The 23,188-nt window shown below is 33.7% G+C and overlaps 2 protein-coding genes and 1 long non-coding RNA gene across 5 annotated transcripts in view; 2 read left to right on the forward strand and 1 right to left on the reverse strand.

Annotated features, from left to right (window-relative positions):
* tmf1 (TATA element modulatory factor 1) lies at window positions 1-14,449 on the forward strand. Of its 2 annotated transcripts, none has more exons than XM_051122535.1 (17): window positions 1-496; window positions 2,248-3,566; window positions 5,213-5,316; window positions 5,721-5,847; window positions 5,937-6,042; window positions 6,200-6,342; window positions 6,932-7,098; window positions 7,210-7,366; window positions 7,546-7,638; window positions 9,256-9,412; window positions 9,516-9,708; window positions 10,050-10,119; window positions 10,202-10,294; window positions 11,699-11,821; window positions 11,926-12,081; window positions 12,188-12,313; window positions 13,619-14,449. In XM_051122535.1, exons 1-17 carry the CDS (start codon window positions 361-363, stop codon window positions 13,757-13,759), a joined length of 3,411 nt encoding a protein of 1,136 aa, XP_050978492.1. In that variant the 5' UTR covers window positions 1-360; the 3' UTR covers window positions 13,760-14,449. The 2 variants fall into 2 exon arrangements, with proteins under 2 accessions (XP_050978492.1, XP_050978493.1); XM_051122536.1 differs by having other exon boundaries at window positions 11,929-12,081.
* LOC127172970 (uncharacterized) lies at window positions 9,627-20,020 on the reverse strand. Its single transcript, XR_007828698.1, has 2 exons — window positions 19,953-20,020; window positions 9,627-9,782 (listed from the first exon to the last, which is right to left on the reverse strand). It is a non-coding gene; the product is annotated as an uncharacterized LOC127172970 (long non-coding RNA).
* Window positions 16,382-23,188, forward strand: part of eogt (EGF domain-specific O-linked N-acetylglucosamine (GlcNAc) transferase) — a 17,849-nt gene continuing 11,042 nt past the window's right edge. Inside the window, exons 1-3 of one of the 2 annotated variants that reach the window (XM_051122537.1) lie at window positions 16,382-16,459; window positions 20,293-20,534; window positions 20,770-20,870. In XM_051122537.1, the coding sequence (XP_050978494.1) occupies window positions 20,337-20,534; window positions 20,770-20,870 (299 nt within the window). In that variant the 5' untranslated portion in view covers window positions 16,382-16,459; window positions 20,293-20,336. Of the gene's footprint in view, window positions 16,460-20,147; window positions 20,535-20,769; window positions 20,871-23,188 lie in introns of those variants that run through there. The other variant, XM_051122538.1, reaches the window with a different exon arrangement.

The raw sequence follows: 23,188 nt of genomic DNA on the forward strand, positions 1-23,188 counted from the left end.
GCGGCTTTGTTGATGCTACGTGGATGGGAAGTAGTTCTCGAGCTGCCAGAGGAAGCCTAAGCAAAACAATGCGTACAAGTCCAATTTAGAGGCCGAGTAAGGCGATAGCAAATAAAAATGTCGCCCAGTCCGTCGTATTTTTATTTATATGATCGTATTTCATTTTAGCACTGGATTATGTCAGCTGTCAGCGAATTGTCAGTTGTTTTGCGAGCAGAATTAGCCGTCATGCTAATGTGGACAGCGGCCTAACAGATAAACACAACCAACGTGGAATAGTGTGGAATAAACCTGCTCTTATTTGCGATGCTTTCAATAATGTTGTGTTTTATGTAGACGTTCACGGAGCTGTCAAGCAATATGAGTTGGTTTAACGCGTCACACCTGTCGAGTTTTGCTAAACAAGCTCTGACAACTGCTCAGAAATCCATCGACAGAGTTCTGGACATTAAAGAAGAGGACCAGTGGGGTGACTCGACCGAACGGACCTTTACTGGTAAGTTTAGTTAGTGGTTCACTTTGGTTTTTGGTTAATTGGTTAACTTGACATGGAAAAATAACAGACAGGTAACTGACAGTGTGGGGTTACATCATCAGTGACATTTACTGAGCTTTAGCATCGCATTAGAGATATGATAATGCATTCTTACAGTCGTCCCCAAACAGACCCATACATATTTGCATGATTCATATCCCATCAGATAGCTCTAAAAAACAAAACTTAGGTTTTTACAGCCTAATTATTCAGACACAAACCAAAGCAAACCTAAAACTTATTTCCTCTGCATATCTTAGATCAATGTACATAGCATCAAATATTATCCTTGTATTGTAATCATTATAGCTGCAATCATTGCCTAACTAACATGTTAATTGTGTATGCTTAACCGAATACATGACTAACCACATAACCTGTATTTGTCTTATAGTTACACTGCCAAAAGAATTTTAATGTTTTTAAAGAAGTCTCTTCTGTTCACCAAGCTTGCATTTATTTGATCTGTTCAAAGCTAAATTTCCAGCATCATTACTCCAGTCTTCAGTGTCACATGTTTGTTCAGAAGTCATTCTAATATGCCCATTTGCTGTTTAAGAAACATTTTATTAATATTATTATTATCAATATTTAAAATAGTTGTTTTTTCAGGATTCTTTGATGAATAGAATAGCATTTTTTAGCAGCTTTTGTAACATTATACACTATATAATTTCTTACACTATAAGAAATTATAGAAATTAATACTTTTATTTAGCAAGGATGCTTTAACTTGATCAAAAGAGATGATAACGACATTTATTATAATGTTCTTCTGAACTGAAAAAATTCCACTCCGCTGTTTTCGACATAATAATATTAAATGTTTTTGAGCAGCAAATCAAAATATTAGAATGATTTCTGAACGATCATGTGACTGGAGTAATGATGCTAACAATTCAGCTTTGAGATCACAGGAATAAATTACATTTTAAAATATATTCAAATAGAAAGCAGTTATTTTAAATAGTAAAAATATTTCAAAATTGTACTGTTTTTCCTGTACTTTGGATCAAATAAATTCAGGCTTGGTGAGCAGAAGAGACTTAAAAAACAAAAAATATTTTGACCGGTAGTGTACAATAGTCAACATTTGAAGTGGATCAAAACCTTTCATCAAAGTTGTCCAAAAACAACCAAAACAATACCCATTCTTGTCTTAGGACAACTTTGATGAAATTTTTTGATCCGCTTCAAATGTTGACTACTGTATATATTACTGCCATATGCACGTAATAATTACAGAATACTTCCTGATTGTAGCATTGAAGCATGCATTTTATGTGAAGCTACTTTGAAACAATATGTACTGTAAAACGGCGTTATACAAATGAACTTAATTTGAATTTCTAAGAAGCAACCTAAAACAACAAAAAGCCACTAAAGAATAAAAAGAATTATGTCTGTAGTTATAAAATAGAGATGTTTGATTTAGATGTTTTATGTTTGATTTATTTGGATCTGGAGTTGCTGTTAAAGAGTATAAATTGAGTGTTTTATATAATGACACCAAGTTTGTAACATCAAGCACTATTATTGAACTGAATTGAATCAACATTGAATTGAATTGAGCTGAATAATGACACTTTTGCCTGCTGTTATTTTCCTGTTTATTACTATGAATGTGCTTTGAAACAGTCTGTATTGTTTTAAATGCAATATAATTAAATTTGACTTGACTTTTGGGTGAACTGTCTCAATTTTTTTTCCAGATCCTCCAGGTAAGCCGGTATCAACAGGATGGAGTATGAACCAGTGGAACTCGCCCTCTGAGGAACGTACCAAAACTCTCCCTCCGTCATCCGAGGCCATTACTAAGCCTGTCACACGGACCGTGGTTGACGAATCCGAGGATTTCTTCAGTGCCTTTCTGCCTCATGGGGATACACAAACTCTAAGCAACACTAAAGTGGTGTCTGTGCCACCTGCCAAGTCGAACCGCAGACTCCGGGAAAAAGCAGACAAGGAGAAGGAGGTGGATGTCAGTGATGCACAAGGTCAGACAGACCTCAGTAAATGCAGCAGCCAGGAAACTACTGAGATAAAGCCAACTGGGACAGAGCTTTTGGAGCAAAATTCATTCTCGGGAGATGAGCAGTCACAACCAGAACTGGTTGTTCCTGCTCCGGCTGTTGCACCTGAGCAAACTACTGAACAGGAGACTGTTGAGGACCAGACGGAGACCGATGGTTTGGATATAACGTCAGATGTCACACTCACAAATGTACCTTTATGCTCCTCGGAGGTTGACTCTGTTGGTGTGTTTGAACCACCTTTGACCGCCGAGACCAAAAATTCAGTGAAAACTTTGCCCGTTCCTCCTAAAGAAATCCTGTTAGAATCCAAAGACGCTAAATCAGAGGACAGACAAAGCGACACCCCGTCTCCGCCTGTTAGTGCCTTCTCCTCTGGTACTTCCACTACCAGCGACATAGAGGTTTTGGACCATGAGAGCGTGCTAAGCGAGAGCTCGGCCAGCTCCAGACAGGAGAACGCAGAGGCTAAAGCTGGTCTGCACCTAATGCAGGGCTCTTTCCAGCTGCTTTCCGCTTCAACATGCGCCGACTTCCCTCGTCTGGATGAGTACCCAAAACTCACTGAAAGCTGCGGCTCCTCGTCTGACGCCTTTGAGCGCATTGACTCATTTAGCATGCAGTCGTTGGACAGCCGTAGTGTCAGTGAAGTGAATTCTGACGATGAGATCCCAGGCAACCGCACCTTAGCTTCCATCACGGCTGGGCATTTGCCCGCTCCTGCTCAGTCAGCGCCACAGACCAAACAGGAGGAAGAGGAGGTTATGAGTGAGTCAGTGAATGACCAATCACTGGATGATAATGAGATGGAGGAGAGCGGCCGCAGTGCAACTCCAGTAAACTGTGAGCAGGCGGATGAGCTGCAGGAAGGTGACCAGGAACCTGAAACCGACCTCACGCTGACCAGCCAAAAAACTGATGTGAATGAAACTGTAATATCTCAGAGCACTGAGGAGAAACAAGGAGATGCTCCCTGTCAGATTTCTGAGCTCCAAAAGGTTGGATTAATTCATGAATATTTCTAGAAATAATAAAAGAAATATATTATAATGTAATGATTAGATTTGGACTACTGTTCAAAAGTAGTGGTTGGTAAGATTTTTTAAATGATAGTAATAAGTCTTAATCACAATCACACTCATCACATTTATTTAATCAAACATACAGTAAAAAAGCAGTAAATATTGTGAAATATTACTACTATTTAAAATATTTTAAAAATAATTAAAAAAAAATATTTTGTAAATTTTATTATGTAATTTATTCCTGTGATGGCTAAGCTGAATTTTCAGCATCATTACTCCAGTCTTCAGTGTCACATGATCCTTCAGAAATCATTTTAATATGCTCATATGGTGCTCAAGAAACATTTCCTCCTATTATTATACTTTTGTTGAAATTGTAATACATTAGTTTTCTATGGAAACCTGTTTCCGCCACTGAATAAAAAATGGTAATTGCAACTTTTATGTCAAAATTCAGACTTATTTTCTTGCAACTGCGAGTTGCTATAAAGTCAGAATTCAAAGACATAAACTCGCAATTCTGAGAAGTAGTCAGAATTGCATGATATGAACTTGCAAATATGACTTTTTTCAGAATTGCATGATATGAATTCACAGTTGGAAGACATACATTTGCAATTCTGGGAAATAAAGTAAGAACTGCGAGACATAAAACTCTCAATTGTGACTTTTTATATCTCACAATTCTGACTTTATAATATGCCATTGCAAATTAAGTCAGAATTGTTGGATGTAAACTTCACATCAGTCTTTTTTCCTCCTCGAAACTGGACTTTATAACTTGCAATTGCGAGTTTATATCTCACAATTCTGAGAAAAAAGTCAAAATTGCAAGACAAAAGTCAGAATTGTGAGATTCTAACTCGCATTTGCGAGAATAATGTCAGAATTGTAAGAAAAAAGGTCAGAATTGCTAGATATAAACTCGCAATTGCAAGAAAAAAGTCATAATTGCGAGGGCAAAAAAGTCAGAATTGAGAGACACTAACTCGCATTTGTGAGAAAAATGTCAAAATGGCAAAAAAAAGTTGGAATTGCTATATAAAAACTCGATTGCAAGAAAAAAAGTCGTAATTGCTAGATAAAAATTTGCAGTTGTGAAAAAAAAGTCAGAATTGTGAGAAAAAACATAATTGTGAAATACAAACTTGCAATTTCGAGAAAAAAATCTGAATTGCAAGTTATCTCAGAAATTCTGACTGTATTTCTTGCAATTGTGAGTTTATATCACGCAGTTCTGAGAAATAAAGTCGCAATTCTGACTTTGTAACTCCCAATTGTGCTTTTAGATTATGCAGTTTTGACTTTATAACTCGTAATTGTGAGTTTATATCATGCAATTCTGAGAAAAAAGACTTTTTACTTGTTTTTAATCAGTGGCGGAAACAAACTTCAATAGTTTTCTGTACTCTTTGATGAATAGGAAATTAAAAAGAACAGCATTTATTTAAAATAGAGATCTTTAGTAACATTATACATTTCTTTTTAATGAATTTAATTCTATTTTTGCTAAATGAAAGTATTTAAAACATGTATTGACCCCAAATTATTCTTTTTTTTTTTTTTTTTTTGTATGTGTCATGGAATTTCTATTCTGTTCTTTTTCCTAATCTCCACAGATTATCGAGGAGCTCTCTAGCCGACTAGAGAAGAGGGAATCACAGTTACTCGTGGTCAGTAAAGACAAGGCCAGACTTGAAGAAGAGTGTGACAATCTCAAAGAGTGAGTTGAGGAGCCTGTGCTCCAGAAAACCATCTGCTGTTGTGTTTTCTTGAATGACAAATGGCTGCAATAGCTAACTAGGGCATAGAAGCAGGTGGAGGCAGCAATAATATTTACACAGCTTGAGGAAAACTGGACGCAGTGTTCAAAGACTGTTGGCAGATAAAAAGATTAGCAAATAAAAACCTTCCACACCTTTCAGAATGTAAATAGCATAAAAAATAGAATAATTTCTTATTGTATTGATTGTCCTTTTAAATTGGGTGTGGCTGGCGTGTTTTATGATATTCATTTCTTTCTATTACCGGCATTTCACTGCACTGGATGTTCACACAATACTGCTATGAATTCAAATGTTTACATAAACTTCATACATGTGTTCATGCATTCCCTGTGTTTCACAGTGAGATGATCAGCTTGAAGGAAGAAAGCTCTACTGTACAGTCTTTAAAAGATGAGTTCACTCAACGTATAGCTGAAGCTGAGAGAAAAGCTCAACTCTCCTGCAAGGAGAGAGACATCGCCAAAAAGGTATCACTTTTTTATTGCAATGAACTTACGTCCGTCTTAAAACCCCAGTGTTATTTTGCATTGAAATGCATCATTTGTCTTGATCGCAGGAAATTAAGGGCCTTAGAGAAGAACTGGCGAGCAGGTTAAATTCAAATGAGACTTTGGAACTGATAAAAGAGAAAGAGGAACAGATTCGAGAGCTTCTTGAAGAAGGTGAGTCTTCTAGGCTGTTTAACGTGTTCCACGTGACCTGTAAATATTTACATTGATTAGGGTGATCATATCAAGATAAAAACTTTTACTACTTCGCACTTAAAGGATCTGGGTCAGCTTTAAGGACGTGTTTGTTTCCTTGTTTCCTTTTGATTAGGTGAGAAACTGTCCAAGCAGCAGCTGCAGCACTCCAACATCATAAAGAAACTGCGTGTGAAGGAGAGAGAGAGTGATGCACAGATCACCAAACAAACCAAAAAACTGAAGGAACAGGAAGAAGAACTAAAGCACTTGCAGCAGGTCAGGGACACAACCTTCAGTTCAAAGTTGAAAATTTGCTAAATATTGACTCAACCTCCCACAGTCCAATATGTAAATGCTTGTTTCTTCATCAGAACAGATTTGGAGAAATTTACATCACTTACTCACCAATAGATCCTTTGCAGTGAATGGGTGCCGTCAGAATGAAAGTTCAAACAGCTGATAAAAATAGTAGTCCACAAGTAATCCATGTCAATAATTTAATTTATTTTTTTTAACATATTTTAACTTCAAACCCTTAAAAATCCTAGTCCTCTATACATAATAATGCATCCTCCAGTGAAAATTGTAACTTTGGCCAGAAGCTATGTTAAAAGCGCAGCTTTTTGCCTCTCAAGACAATTGACTGTACCTAGATTGGAGTTGTGTGAATTACTTGTGGATTATTGTGATGTTTTTATCAACTGTTTGGACACTGATTCTGATGGCACCCATTCACTTACAATCTTAGATAGTCTGAGGATGAATAAATTCTCCGCAGGTTTTCAATTTTGGGTGAACAATTCCATTTATATCAAATGTCAGTAAAATGAAGAGAATGTTGATGTTTGTACATTGTTAATTGCAGGTTTTGGACGGTAAAGAAGAAGTCGAAAAGCAGCATAGAGAGAACATCAAGAAGCTGAATGTTGTGGTGGAGCGTCAGGAGAAAGAATTAAGTAAACTGCACACCAGCAGCGAGGAGCTTCAGGAAAAGAACCGCAGTTTGCAAGCAGCCCTCGACAGCTCCTACAAGTAAATAAACACCACACACTCAACTTCATGCTGATACACAGTCATTCACTGTCCCATTGGGTGGTGGTCTTTCTCAGTTTGTTAACTTTTAATTCATTTTTCATTGTCTAGAGAGCTGGCAGAGCTACACAAGGCCAACGCCACCAAGGATAGTGAAGCCCAGGAACTAGCGCTGAGCAGAGAGGTACAGGCAAAAGAAGAGCTGAGTCTGGCTTTGGAGAAAGTTCAAGAAGAGTCACGTTTGCAACAAGAAGCACTGGCCAATCAGGTATTTCCACTTTAACTTTTTGGTATTTAATACCGTGATTTTTCTGTGCGTCAGCAGTATTTAAATACTTGTTGTGTAGTGTATTCTGGTGTTACTCCTCTACTTGTCTTATTTTAGTGGCTGATTAATCTCCAAATGTTAGCTTTTGTGCCTATCTGTGACTCTTTTTTTATGTTGAGGTGGCAGATCTGAGGCTGGCTCTACAGAGAGCTGAGCAGCAGCAGGCCAAGAAGGAAGATTACCTGAGGGAAGAGATCAGTGAGTTACAGCAGGTAACTGGAGCACCTTACTTCCTGCTTACAGGAATTATTGCACTGTTTATTTCATGTCAGCTGTTGTATAGAAAGCTAGGCTTTTAAATGCAAACTACTATGCTCATAACAGTTGAATTTTTGTTGAAAGAAGTGATTTAGACTAGTTCTATTATCTATGAAAATCCCAGAGAAAAATTCACATAAGTAATTTGGCTTGAGAAAACCAAATTACTGATCTGCTATTTAAACTTATTATTCTGAGCCAAAATGTAAACACTATCTTCTCCTAGTGCAGGGGTGCCCAGCCCTGTTCCTGTAGAACTAAGCTTCCTGCAGAGTTTATGTTCCAACCCTGATCAAACACACTTGTCTATAATTATCAAGTGCTCCTACAGATCCTAATTAGTTGGTTCAGATGTCTTTGATCAGGGTTGGAGCTGAACTCTGCAGGAAGGTAGATCTCCAGGAACAGGGTTGAGCACCCCTGTCCTAGTGCTTTTAAGCTACAACCACCAAACTCAGGTCAGACCTTCAGACTGGTCTGACTTGGTGTGCTATATCCTTTTAGACTGATCCGGCTTACGGTTTTTCGGAAACTCGACTATCAAAACCACCAAAAATCCCATAGACTTACATTGATGGAATGTTCAAATGAGCCAAGAGTATTTAAACTCGAACTGTCAAAACTCTAAATCATGCTAGAATCATGCTAGAATCATGCAAGTAACATGCTAACAACATGCTAGTAACATACTAATCATGCTAGAAACTTGTTAATTATACATAGTAATTATATATACTAGCAGCATGGTAGTAACATCCTAATAGTACTAGAATCATGCTTAGCAGCATGCTAGTGACTTGCTAATCATGTTAGAAACATGTTATCAACATGCTAAGCATGCTAGAATCATGCTAACATGCTAATCATTCTAACAACATGCTAGTAACATGTTAAAACATGCAAGCAACATGCTAGTAACATGTTAATCATGGTAGAAACATGCTAACAATATGCAAGTAACTAGGAACATGCTAAATCATGCTAACAACATGATAATTTATGTAAAATCATGCTAGCGACATGCTAATTCACGGTAAATCATGTTAGCAGCATGTTTAAACCATCCTAAGTCATGGTAGCAACGTGCTAATGACTCCCACTCTGTCCCAAACTTCAATTTCAACAATTAAATTCAGACTTTAAGCTTTTCAAAGTTATTTCAAACTTTCAGACAAAGCTTCCTCAAGCCAACTTCAAAGTTCATCTACGAACTTTACTCATCTAGTTAACAATTAATTGTTATCTACAAAAAATATTAAGCAGTACAGCTGTTATCAGCATTGATAATAATAAGAAATCATTCTATAGCACCAGATCAGCATATTAGCATGATTTCTGAAGGATCGTGCAACACTGAAGACTGGTTTGTTACTGAAGTAATGGTTTCTATTAAAAAAGAAAAAAGTTATTTTTAATTGTAATAATATTTCACAATAGTACTGTTCTTACTGTATTTTTGATCAAATAAATGCAGCCTTGCTAAGCATAAGAGACTTATTTTTAAAAAAACACATCTTTTGGAAGGTAGTCAGTGTCAGTGATGGTTGTGCTTTATTTTTGCTCTTAAACAGAGGCTACAAGAAGCGGAGACCAGAAACCAGGAACTAAGTCAAAGTGTTACATCAGCAACCCGGCCTCTCCTTCGACAGATAGAGAACCTCCAGGCCTCGCTCGGGGCCCAGACAGTATCATGGGAAAAACTAGAGAAGAACATCTCTGACCGCTTAGGTGAGACTTGCAGGTTTCGACTGAGTATCATTGGCTTACGTCATTTGCTTCAGTCCGGTGAAACCACGTGTGCTGATGTCCACTTGTCATTCTCTCTTCTCAGCTGAAGCCCAAGCACAGCTTGCTATTTCCGTAGAGAAAGAGCGTTCGGCTACAGAGGAGCTGCTAGCCATCCGGGCACAGATAGCATCTTTAGAGTCTCAGGCTTCCTTGTTGAGGCAGGAGAAGGGACGTCTGCAGGGGCAGCTGGATGCAGAGAGGATGCGACGGGAAAAACTGGAGGATGACTTAAGCAGGTAGGAGATGTGTATCTACCTTATTCTTCAATGCGGAAGTAAGCTTATGGGCGAGACTTCTAGTGCATTAGCCGCTATAAGGAAATAATGAGAAGAATAATAATGTGCAGTAAACTGTAAAACTGTTTGCACTGCAACACAAGTGTGTTCATAGTTAATATAATACATTAAAGTAATATGGTAATATTATTTGCAATACCAAGCAGCAAAACAAGCTGTTTTGTACAGCTAAAAATAACAAATAGCGGCGCCCGCTCTTGCAACAAAAATAAGGTGGATAAAATTAAAAAAGAGTCTGCTGTTGTAAGTCCTGGTACTCAAAGTGATTTTTGTATGTGAAGGGAACGTGTAGAGCTGGAGAATCTTAAAGGAGAACATGCTCGAGTATCGGAGGAGGCCAAGAAAGAGAAGGTACTTTTGTTCCTTGAATACTATACGAAAACATAAAAATGCATATTTATTCTCAATGTCTGTATTGTTTGGTCCTCTTCAGTTGCTTCTAACCAACCAACTGGAAATGGAGAAAATGAAGGTAGAGCAGGAGAAGAAGAAATGTTACCTTGCACAAGAGGCCCTCAAAGAAAAGGTTTGCATGAAAAGACCAGAATCTGTTTTTATGTTCTGAATCTGCTCAATGTTTGCCTGTGAAATTTCTTAAAATTAATTTCCCAAAAATGGAAATTAATTTCAATAATTACACAAATGTTGTTCCAAACCCGCAATAACTTCGTTCATCTTCAGAACACAGATTAAGATATTTTTGATGAAACCCAAAAGCTTTCTGACCCTGCACAGATGAAAACAAAACTGACATGTTTAAGTAGGACCCTATGAAATCCGTTTTATTTTTTCCCAAATTCCATATTTTCCGTTTTAATTTTTCTGGACTCTTTGTTTAAATGGTTAAATTACATTTTATTACTCAAAAAGCAAGTCTAATTAATTAAAATTGTGAAATTTATACAATTTAACATCAGTTTATTAAAAGTTGAAGAAAAATGACATGTTTAGGGGCCTATGAAATGTTTTATTTTTTCTCACATTCTGCTTTATTGTTACCAAATTCTGTTTAAGCATGTCTAATTATTTGAATGCGTAAAACAACTTTATTTAACTAAGTTTATTTTTACAATATTTACATTTCTGGTTTCAAATGAAGGCATAAAATATTAATTAAATTTATCCTTTAATCAAACGAAAATTAACCTTTATTTTTAAGTTACTATATTAAGTTACTATTAAAATTAAAACTAAAGAAACATTGTGTGATTATTCCCTAATAAAATAAAGTTTTAACACATTTAGTATCTTCAATTTAAACTAAACTTTTATTTTGACGAGTTGCTGTGAACATCTTTACATTTCTCTCTGTATATGATATGACGATAGATGAAGAAACTTCAGAGCACTTCTGAAAATTTTATGTATTTATGTCCTTATTTGGCGAGACACTGAAATCACTGCAAGTGTCATGTGCACTTCAGTATGTGTGTAGTAAACAAAACCCTACATCTGCACCATTCACACACACACTGAAACAGGTAGAACATGAACAATTCATATTTAAATAGTCTTTTTGCTTAATATTTAGAGATACTAGTCCGTATCATTATTTGATTTAAGCGTAATGAACTACTTTTGATTAATTCATCCAACTTTGACAAATTCCATGACATTCCGTGTTGTACGGTAAATTCCATTTTTATAATTGGATTCCGCAATTCCGTCCACGTTTTCCGCGTTGCGGAAATCATAGAGCCCTATTTGTCCATGCAGGGTCAGATAATGCTCAGATTTGATCAAAAATATCTTAATTTGTGTTCCAAAGAAGAATGATCTCACAGGTTTGGAATGATATGAGGGTGAGTAATTAATAACAGAATTTAATTTTTTAGGTGAACTATAAACGGGGTTCAGGATCAACTTTTTTGCTGCATCAGACAGTTTTGAGTCGAATAAAATCAACTAGTCTCTGTTTTTGTTTCATCAGGAGAGGAAGTCTCTAAGTCTGTCCGTGACGGATGCTCCAGCATCCTCCACTCCTTCACTATCCCGCTCCAGTTCTGTTAGTGGGCCTGAGCACGCCGGTTTACCTTCCTCCCTTTTCTCACAGGTATGTTCATCTCACTCCTGTCCACACTTATTCAGATGCATCTGTCATCACCTCACCTGGTGTTTTTTTTTTTTTTTTTTTTTTTTTTTTTTTTTTTTTTTCAGCAGGAGGATTCTCTTGACCATTCTTTCAGCACTATGACCATGTCCATCAGTGGGACGAACCTGTACGAGGCAGCTCGACTGGGTGGTGGATCCAGTATCATTGAGAGCCTACAATCTCAGCTTAAACTCAGAGAGGGCGAGATCGCCCAGCTGCAGGTGTGCATCTGTCTTTCATTGGAATTAACCCTGTGTAAAGTGTTTTTGTGTTTAAAAATGAAAGTAATGTGCTAATTTGAATTCATTTGTTTTGGTTGTCCTCTAGATGGAAATTGCTAGTCTAGAAAGAAGCCGAACTGTGATGGCGGAAGAACTGGTGCGACTGACCAATCAGAATGATGAGATGGAGAGTAAAGTGAAGGAAATCCCCAAACTGAAAGTGCAACTGAAGGTTGTATTTGGATTTAATAATTAAAACATAAACAGTACCATTCAAAGGTTTGGTGTTATAATGTTATTATGCTTATAATTATATGCTTCATTAATTGGTCAAAAAATAAAGTAAAAAAACAATATTGTTAAATATTCTTACAATTTAAAAGGATAGTTCACCCAAAAATGAAAATGTCGTTCCAAACCTGTCAGACCTTCTTTCATCTTCAGAACACAAATTAAGATATTTTTGAAGAAATCCAGAAGTTTTCTGACCCTGCGTAGACAGCAATGCAACTGACACATTCAAGGGCCAGAAAGGTAGTAAGGACATTGTTAAAATAGTCCATGTGACATCAGTGGCTCAACTGTAATTTTGTAAAGCTACGAGAATAATTTCTGTGTGGAAAGAAAAGAAAAATAATGAATTCCATCCAATTAAAAAATGTCAACACTACTTCATAGAGCCCGTTAGATGATCATTTAATAGGTACTGGACTTTTATTCTGTAGTGGTTCATTTTCCACCGAGCGGTACGGATCAGTACAGTACGGTACGATTCAGGACCGAACACGTTGATCCAGCTTGCGTTTCCACTGCCAACAGTACCTTTACGTGATAGGCGTGGTTTATGCCGTAACGTAGTGATCAACATAAAGCGTGACAAAAAGCACAACTCTGCCTCTTTTTGTTAAATGTCAGTATTAATGAACAATAATAGCCATTATAAAAGTATAAGTAAAAAGTATAAGAGATAAGAGGCTTATATAAGAGGAAATAAAGACAAAAGCAAACAATTCAGTCAAACGTATTCTACAAAGTCAGCGCTGTACAACGGTAAAGTTCAAAATAAATACATATATGTGCTCAGCCAAATCGATATGACCAGGAACAGATAATAGATTCATGAGACCAGCAAAATACTGGTTAATATACACAAAACAAATTGTACCTCATGTTTAATCACTACAGAGACATCATCAAACTCTTAAAACTACATTTCATGACACAATAACAGTAATATTTTGAAAATTATGCAGGTTTTGGGCAATGACGTTTCACAAGTCCACAAGAACAGACAAGAATGCACATTGAGAAATGGCTATTGTCTGTGTGAAAATATAAAATTATAAAATACACTGTTATATTTGTGTGCTAGATACCCCAATGGAAGAGTACCAGAAAAGTGGTACGGTGCGGTTCGCTATTTTGGTACCATTCACAACTTTTGACAATGGAAACAGACTGTACCGCACTAAACCGTACCGCTCGGTGGAAACGAGACATTAGTTAAACACTGACCAGATGTTTGTGTTCATTACAGGATCTTGAACAAAGGCACAACACAATTCTGCAGATGTATGGAGAAAAGGCAGAGGAGGCAGAAGAGCTGCGTCTGGACCTGGAGGATGTGAAGAACATGTACAAAACGCAAATAGATGAACTATTAAAAAACCAAAAATAATAGACTCTGCAGATGGGCTGACACACTGACTGTAAACAGAGCTTCACATCTCAAGAGCGTTGGTAATAATTTAAATGTATTTTATTCTGAGAAAAGAGTTTGTTCGACCTATTTTAAGGATCGTTGATATAGTTAACTAAGATATGATTCCTCTCGGGGTTGTGGGATTTTATTTGAAATTCTTTTTTTCTCAGTTAATAAACACGTTTGGTTTAAGAAATTACATTAGTATCTATCCGTGTGTAAGTGTTTAGGTTTGGTGGTTTCTTAAGACTTGAATTTGCACAATGAAGTGAGAGTTCAGACTTTATGAATGAATTGCTTATGTTTTCCTCTGATCTTCATTCATCCTTTGGACCACATCTTACTGGTAACCAGTTGATTTACCGTTGATTGTGTCTTCACATTGTAAAAAAGTGAATATGCTTTCCAGATTAGTCCACACATCTGTCAATACTCTTAAGTTAGTAGACTTAAAAGCAAGTTTTGCACTCATTTGTATCTCATCTCACGCTGATTAAGTTTTAGTGATGAGAGGATCCAGGAAAATCTTTACCTGTTATATTCTATGAGATATGATCTCTGTAATTCATAAATTACAGTCAGGACTGTCTAATGTCACTGTAAGATATCTTCCCAGTGTATCAGTTTTATGCACACATGTAAATAAAGTAAGAGTTATGTATTGGACTTAATTTGTTTTCCTGATTTATTATTGTTTTTCAACTCTGGCTTAATTTGTTTTTCACCTCTAATAATATTTTTAATGTTCAATAGTTAGTTAGATATTATATTATTTTTAATTACATGGTAACAATTATGTGGTTATTGTAGGTAATATATGTTTTGTCTTCAAGCTTTAAATTTTAATGTTTAACAATTAGTATATTTTATTTAGCTAATTTTATTTTTAATTATATAATAATGTAATATTTTATTAATCATCTCTGCTTTGTTTCCAAGCTTTATTAATGTTTTAATAATAATATTAATAATAATAATAATAATAATAATAATAATAGTAGTAATAATAATAATATTTTTTCAGCTTTATTTATGCTTTTAATGTTTAATAATAACTAAGATATTGTTTTTATTTAAATGGGAATGAATTTATTGTTATTATTATTATATGGTAAATATTATTATTAATATCTGCTTAAGTTTGTTATCAAGCTTTGTTTTCCACATTTATTAATGTTTAATAATTAGTTAGATATTATCTTTAATTACATAGTAACAAATATATTGTTGTTAATTTCTGTTTTGCCTTCAAGCTTGAATTTTTTAATGATTAACAATTACTGGATTTTATTTTTAATTGTAAAGTAATGTAATATTTGTATTAATCATCTCTGCTTTGTTTTCAAGCTTTATTAATGTTTTAATAATAATAATAATAATAATAATGATGATAATAATAATAATAATAATAGTAATAATAATAAATTTTTCAGCTTTATTTATGCTTTTAATGTTTAATAATAACTAAGATATTGTTTTTATTTAAATGGGAATGAATTTATTGTTATTATTATTATTATATGGTAAATATTATTATTAATATCTGCTTAAGTTTGTTATCAAGCTTTGTTTTCCACGTTTATTAATGTTTCATAATTAGATATTATCTTTAATTACATAGTAACAAATATATTATTGTTAATTTCTGTTTTGCCTTCAAGCTTTAATTTTTTAATGATTAACAATTACTGGATTTTATTTTTAATTGTAAAGTAATGTAATATTTGTATGAATCATCTCTGCTTTGATTTGTTTTCCAGCTTTATTCATTAATGTTTAATAATGACTAAGATATCGATTTTAATTATATGGAAATTAATTTATCATTGTTATTATTATTATTATTATTACATTTTATATAGTAGATATTATTAATAACAATAACAATTAATTAATATTAACAATAATCTCTGCTTTTCTTTGTTATCAAACTTTATTGTTGTTTTCCACTTTTATTGTTTTTAATGTTTAATATTTAGTTCTATATTATACTATTTTTAATTACATAGTAGCAATTACACTGTTGTTAAGTTCTGCTTTGACTTCAAGCTTTATTTTTTAATGTTTAACAATTCCTATATTTTATTTGATTGATTTTATTTTTAATTGTATAGTAATGTAATATCCATATTAATCATCTCTGCTTTTATTTGTTTTCAAGCTTTATTAATGTTTTAATAATAATAATAATAATAATAATAATACCAATAATACTAATAATCTCTGCTTTGATTTGTTTTCCAGCTTTATTCATTATTGTTTAATAAGTAAGATATTGTTTTTTAATTATATGGAAATTGAATTATTATTACTATTATTATTATTGTTCTTACATTTTATATAGTAACTAATATATCAGTAGTAGTAGTATGAATCTCTGCGTTGTTTTCCAGCTTTATCAAAATGTTGGATGTTTAATTACTATGTATTATTAGTTGTAAACAATATTATTTTTATTAATAATAATAAATAAGCTTTTTGGACGTCCACTTAATCGTGGAGAATGTGATATTTATTTATTTATTTATTTATTTTAACAACAGTGTAAAATTAAATTCAGTGTAAACCGCCCTCTTGCGGTTCCTCACAGTAGCACATGCCGGCGGATAGTTTCCGGTAGTATGGCGACTGCATCCCTAAATGCACCCGTTGCCTCTCCTTAGTTTCTCCAAGGAGGTAAGCGCATAATTACTTTTTTTGTTAGCACTCCGAATGCTTTCACTTTAACTTTCTCAGAATCACTAAAAGTCAGAACAAAGCCAATGTACTATTTTAGGCATGCGCATTTTTTTGCGTTAGTAAAGGCAGCTGATATAATTGATGGTGGGACAGCTGTGATAGCCTCTGACCCTGGCAACGTGTCAAGTTTTTGTGGTTGCTGCGGTCCCCAACTCAGTTTGCACTATTATTATTTTTGTTATGTGTTATTTTGGCATAGTTGTGTGTCGGTGCATTTGGTATCGCAGCTCAGTACTTTGACTTTTCCTTTAACCAAGAAAAAAAAAACTTGTTCTGTCTATATACTTTTACCATATATGGACAGAAATTCACAGGTTTAAAACCTAGTATGGTGCATTTGCTTTTCTGAAGGATTTTTAATAGAGCTGCTCCATGAAGCGTATGGGACCGGAATACAGTGCGCCTTTGTTAATCTAACTGATCTGCCCTGTCTAGACAGATCGCGTTAGACACTGGATTTAGAAGTAACCATTCTAATAGTTCATCATCCCGTGCCAGTCATACAGTAGACACACTTCAGCTGTTGTTACTACTGTAATTCATAAGTAATTAACAATACGTCATTTTTGCATTATTATCAATATGCAAACCGGAATAAGAACATGAAATCACAAACCTGTCAAGATTCTTTTTGTCACTGTGTTAAGTATCTTTTTTTATATATAACAGTTTTATTGTACATTTTGATTGCCATGATAATTTGTGCTCAGTTAACAGTTCATTTAGAGTGCACACTGTTGTTTTTTCCCATGGGACTTTAATTATGTAGTAACCTATAATTACATTGTTATTATTACAAGACAACACAGCAAGAATGTGGTAATTTGTTCTCGCAAAACATCATCATAGCTTCTACCTAAATAGCAATTATGAAGAGGTAATATTCGTTTTTATTAATATACTAACAGTGTATTAATTTATAAATGCTGACAAATCACTTTAGTAAATGGCACTTACACATATCCCAAGACTTAGTCAGAAATCATATGTTTATGTTGTTGAAACTATTATTTTATCATATATTATCTAAGTAATCTATGATGAAATAAATTAAATACCCATCTTGATCAGCTGTTTCGACAGCATTATAGCAAGTAAATAGTCCCGTAGCCCAAGATTATTGTACGTGAAAAGCGGTCAAAGTGTTTTTTGTTTTTTTTTTGTATATATATATGACCCTGGACCACAAAACCAGTCTTATGTTGCATGGGTTTATTTGTAGCAATAACCAAAAATACATAATACAAAAGGATATTAAGTAAAGATCATGTTCCATGTAGAACTTTTGTAAATTTCCTACCGTAATTATATCAAAATGTAATTTTTGATTAGTAATATGCTTTGCTAGGAATTTCATTTGGACAACCTAAAAGGTGATTTTTTTTATTTTTTTACACCCTCAGATTCCAGATTTTCAAATAGTTGTATCTCGGCCAAACATTGTGCTTTCCTAACAAACAATACATCATTTATTCCGCTTTCGGATGATGTATAAATCTCAATTTCAAAAAATTTACACTTATGACTGGTTTTGTGGTCCAGGGTCACATATATAAAAAATATAGTGTATAAGTTTATCAATAACTACAAACCAGCCATTGCCCCCAAAGTAGCGATCTTCTGCTGAGTGATAATTTAATTTAGGCTATATTTTATTTGTATTTATTTATTAAAAATGTAATTTATTTGATGTTTATTTCATGTTTGCTATAAAGCTACAAACTCACATACAGTAAATGTTGTTAATAATGTTTGTCCTAAAAATGGGAAGTGAAATAAATAAGAAGTGTAAATAAAAGAAGATCTATGATCAGTTGTGAGCAATAGATTTATTTACCTGATTCCATTCAGGTTCACTGTGATAATGCTAGGGAAATAGTTTATGATCTTTTCATTTCATTGTGATTTTATATATAATCCTCACTGCTATGGTTTAAAATTACTCATCACCCCAGATCAGAGAACATATTACATGCTCATCATTTCCATCATAACTTATATATATATACACACAGTCAAAGTCTCTTTTGCTCACCTGCATTTATTTGATCCAAAGTACAGCAAAAACAGTAAAACTGTGAAATATTTTTACTATTTAAAATGACAGTTTTCTATTTTAATATATTTTAAAATGTAATTTATTCTTGTGATCAAAGCTAAATTTTCAGCATCATTACTCCAGTCTTCAATGTCACATGATCCTTCAGAAATCATTTGCTGTTCAAGAAACGTTTATTTTTATTATTATTATCAACAGTACATTTTTTTCAGGAGTCTTCGATGAATAGAAAGGTCTAAAGATCAGGATTTATTTTTTATTTTTTATAAAAAGATTTTGTAACATTATTTACTATACCACTCCAAAGCTTGGAGTTAGTATATTTTTTGGGGGGGAAGAAATTATAGAAATGAATACTTTTATTTAGCAAGGATGCTTTAAAGTGATCAAAAGTGATGATAAAGATATTTATAATGTTACAAAAGATTTCTATTTCAGCTAAATGCTGTTCTTTTGAACTTTCTGTTCATCAAAGAAACCTGAAAAAATTAACTATTGATAATAATAACAATAAAAAATGTTTCTTGAACAGCAAATCAGCATATTAGAATGATTTCTGATCAGGATCATATGACACTGAAGACTGGAGTAATGATGGTGAAAACGTAGCTTTGATCACAAGAATAAATTACATTTTAAAATATATTAAAATAGAAAACTGTTATTTTAAATAGTAAAAATATTTCACAATTTTACTGTTTTTGCTGTACTTTGGATCAAATAAATGCAGGCTTGGTGAGACTTTTTAAAAAACATTAAAACCTTACTCTTCAAAAAACCTTTGACTGTGTGTATATATATATATAAGTTATGATGGAAATGATGAGCATGTAATATGTTCTCTGATCTGGGGTAATTTTAAACCATAGCAGTGAGGATTATATATAAAATCACAATGAAATGAAAAGATCATAAACTATTTTACTAGCATTATCACAGTGAACCTGAATGGAATCAGCCTAAATAAATCTATTGCTCACAACTGATGACAGATCTTCTTTTATTTACACTTCTTCTTATTTATTTCACTTCCCATTTTTAGGACAAACATTATTAACAACATTTACTGTATGTGATTTTATAGCTTTATAGCAAACACTCTCTTTTCAACATAATAATAAAAAAAAATTTTTTTTTTTGAGCAGCAAATCAGCATATTAGAATGATTTCTGAAGACTGTAGTAATGATGCTAAAAATCATCTTTGAAATCACAGGAATAAATTACATTTTAAAATATATTCAAATAGAAAGCAGTTATTTTAAATAGTAAAAATATTTCACAGTATTACTGTTTTTGCTTTACTTTAGATCAAATACACACAGGTTTGGTGAGCAGAAGAGACTTTTTTAAAAACATTAAAAAATCTTACTGTTCAAAAACATTTGATTGTTAGTGTGTCTGTAATTCCCACGGTCCTTGCGCATCAGCTATGAGCAGAACGTGTACTTGTTTTTCTACTAATTTCCCTTAATCCTGGCCTTATTGCTTAAACAATTGAAGGAAAAAGGTCACTAATATTTCCTGTGGTAGGAGTTCCACATGGAGTAAGATCCGTTCGTTTTCAGGTTCCCACACTGTGGTTACTTCCAGAGCTTTGGTGTTTGTCCTCCCCTGTAAACCGTTCGTTTTCTTTCTCTAAACACTCTTGTGCTCTCTCTGTCTCGCCGTGTCTCTCTCTCTCGCTCTGTCTTTCTCATAAATGATTGTAGGTGCTGAGAGCCAGTGTGGTTCCTTCCATGTGGCTTGAGGGACTATGCTGCTGCTGGTAGGTCTGTGCCTGCTCTGCACTTATAAAACCATCTCCGCCACAGACAGCGGGCAGGACAGCAGCCGCACACCACAGCTGGACTACAGCAGCCTGGAGCTGCCTCAACAACATATTCCTTTCTTTTTGCATAACAACAAAGGACTGGCCAAACTTTGCAAGGAGGACCCGCTTTGCCCTTTTAAAGTAAGCTATTTCTCTTGTTTCTGATGGAATGTCGGCTGAAGTTGGTTTAAAAATGAATGGGATATTTTCCAAGGACACTGTCATACATCAACTATAATGGTTTTCAAACGGGCAGATGGAGTCTGTACTTTTTGACCTCTGTTCCTTTATCACTAACATTTAGTGTTGTGCATATGCTGTAGATAATAACAAATGGGATGTTCTCTTGGATTTGTGTGTCTCTGTTGGCTGGCAGGATGCTCTGCTGCTCAAAAAGGCCTGTTGGGGATATGAAAAGAGCTGCGCTCCTGAGCACAGGTTTAGCTATCCTGTCTGCACCAGTCTTGACTCGGGATGGTACGCCTTTCTTTGCTGACCTATTTAAAGAAGTTACACTACCAGTCAGTAAGATTTTTAATATCTCTTCTGCTCACCAAGCCTGCATTTATTTGTTCTAAAGTACAACAAAAACAGTAAAATTCCTAAATATTTTAACTATTTAAAATAACTGCTTTCTATTTGAATATATTTTAAAATATAATTTATTCCTGTGATTTCACAGGTTTCTTTGCCGAATAAAAAAAAGTTCAGTAGAATGGCATTTATCTGAAATTTTTTAAATTAAAGCAATTAAAGCATCCTTGATAAATAAAAGTATTAATTTCTATAATATCCTTCCCCCACCCAAAAACAAATAAAATGATACTGACTCCAAGTTTTTGAATGTACAGTGTATAATTACAAAAACTTTTTATTTCAGATAAATGCTGATCTTTGGATCTTTCTGTTCATCAAAGAATCCTGAAAAAAAGAGTAATCAACTGTTGTAATTAATAATAATAATAATAATAATAATAAATGTTTCTTAAACAGCAAATCAGTATATTAGAATAATTTCTGAAGGATCATGTGATACTGAAGACTGGAGTAATGATGCTGAAAATTAAGCTTTGATCACAGAAATAAATTACATTATAAAATATATTCAAATAGAAAGCAGTTTTTTTAAATAGTAAAAATATTTCACAATATTAGTGCTTTTGCTGTATTTTGGTTTAAATAAATGCAGGCTTGGTGAGAGGAAGAGACTTCTTTAAAAACATTTAAAAAATCATACTGTTCAAAAACTTTTGACTGGTAGTGTAAATATGTACATTTTACACTTTTATATTTTCTTACTATCTGCTTAACTATCTAACTGCCCATGTTCTGTCTGTAGGTGTATATACAGTGCCCTTCACTTATATTGGCACCCATGGTAAATATGAGCAAAGGTGGCTGAAGAAATAAATCAGCATTGTTGACCTTTTGATCTTTCATTTCAAAGAATTCACAAAATTCTAATCTATCATTGAAATAAAACAATGGAAAGTGGGGGGGAAAATCTCATTGTTAATTAAATGTTTTCCTCTAGTTCACATTATATGTATATGTACTGTCAACTGTCATAATTTACTCACCCTCAAAGCACTTTCTGTAAATACAGTAAAAACAGTAATATTGTGAAATATTTGTATGATTTAATATAACTGTTTTTTTTCTAATACATTTAAATATGTAATTTAATCCTGTGTTGCAGAGCTGAATTTTCAGCATCATTACTCCAGTCTTCAGTATCACATAATCCTTCAGAAATGCTGATTTGGTACTCCACATTTTTTATTATTACCAATGGTGGAAACAGTAGGGCTGGGTAAAAAATATAGATTTCTAGATTTTAATTGAGTCTCTCTTTTTTTTTTTATTTACGAAACAATATCGATTCCTAAATCCCAAGAATCGATTAGTCTATTCTGTTTTCAGGTAATGAATGAACGTTGTAGACCACCTCGCATCCAATAAATCGCAATAAGGTTTGTGCTTTGTTACTTTTGATGTGAAACAAAGTCTCAGATTTCAAATTATGTCATTTTATTACAATATTCAAACAATGAATGCCGTTTTGTCGCTGTTTAATGTGGAGTATAAGATCGATGTAGCATCTCACTTCAAGAGAAGCGGCGGGTAAACTGATAATTTCTTCCGCAATAATAGCAATTTCAGCACTAATAAACATAAATAAACATTCGGAAGTATGTTAAAAGAAAGAGTACAACCTACCGAAATCCGTATCCTGTCTCATGTAATCGCTCAATCAGTGGAAAGACGTTAATATAACAGCTTGTAAACAATGTCACGTGACATTTACCTCAGAAATAACATTCGGTGACCGTAAACTTGGTATTCGGTTAGAAAACTCTAGATAGGAGCATTTTGCTAAAAACATGCGCCATATAACATATTCATTATAATTTTTACTGTTCCTCAATGTTTAATTTATATTTAAATAAATCCGTCAAGTTTTTATGAGTCACCATTCAAATATTTATATTTCAAAAAACGAATTGGAGTAGAAAAATAACTATGGAATTGTAACTTTATTATTATAAAAACGTAATTGAGTGTAATTTACGCGTTTGTATACAATTCAGTTAATTTAAACCTTCAATATTATAGAAACCAGCTGACTCTCATATATTTATCATATATATATATATATTTACTGACTCTCGTATATTTATCAGCATTAGTTGAGAGATTCTGAGAGAATAGAAAATTTGGCATGTACTGTGCCTGATGTATATCCAAAAGAATTGTTAATGAATCAAATTGAATCGGAAATCAAATTGAATTGC

The sequence above is a fragment of the Labeo rohita genome, chromosome 11 (genome assembly GCF_022985175.1).
Source record: "Labeo rohita strain BAU-BD-2019 chromosome 11, IGBB_LRoh.1.0, whole genome shotgun sequence".
Classification (NCBI taxonomy): domain Eukaryota; kingdom Metazoa; phylum Chordata; class Actinopteri; order Cypriniformes; family Cyprinidae; genus Labeo; species Labeo rohita.

Coding starts and splice junctions, on each gene's coding strand:
- tmf1 (XM_051122535.1), top strand. CDS start 361: ATGAGTTGGTTTAACGCGTCACACCTGTCGAGTTTTGCTAAACAAGCT. Junction 5,848..5,936: donor AGAGAGACATCGCCAAAAAG/GTATCACTTTTT, acceptor TCTTGATCGCAG/GAAATTAAGGGCCTTAGAGA. Junction 9,413..9,515: donor GAACATCTCTGACCGCTTAG/GTGAGACTTGCA, acceptor CTCTCTTCTCAG/CTGAAGCCCAAGCACAGCTT.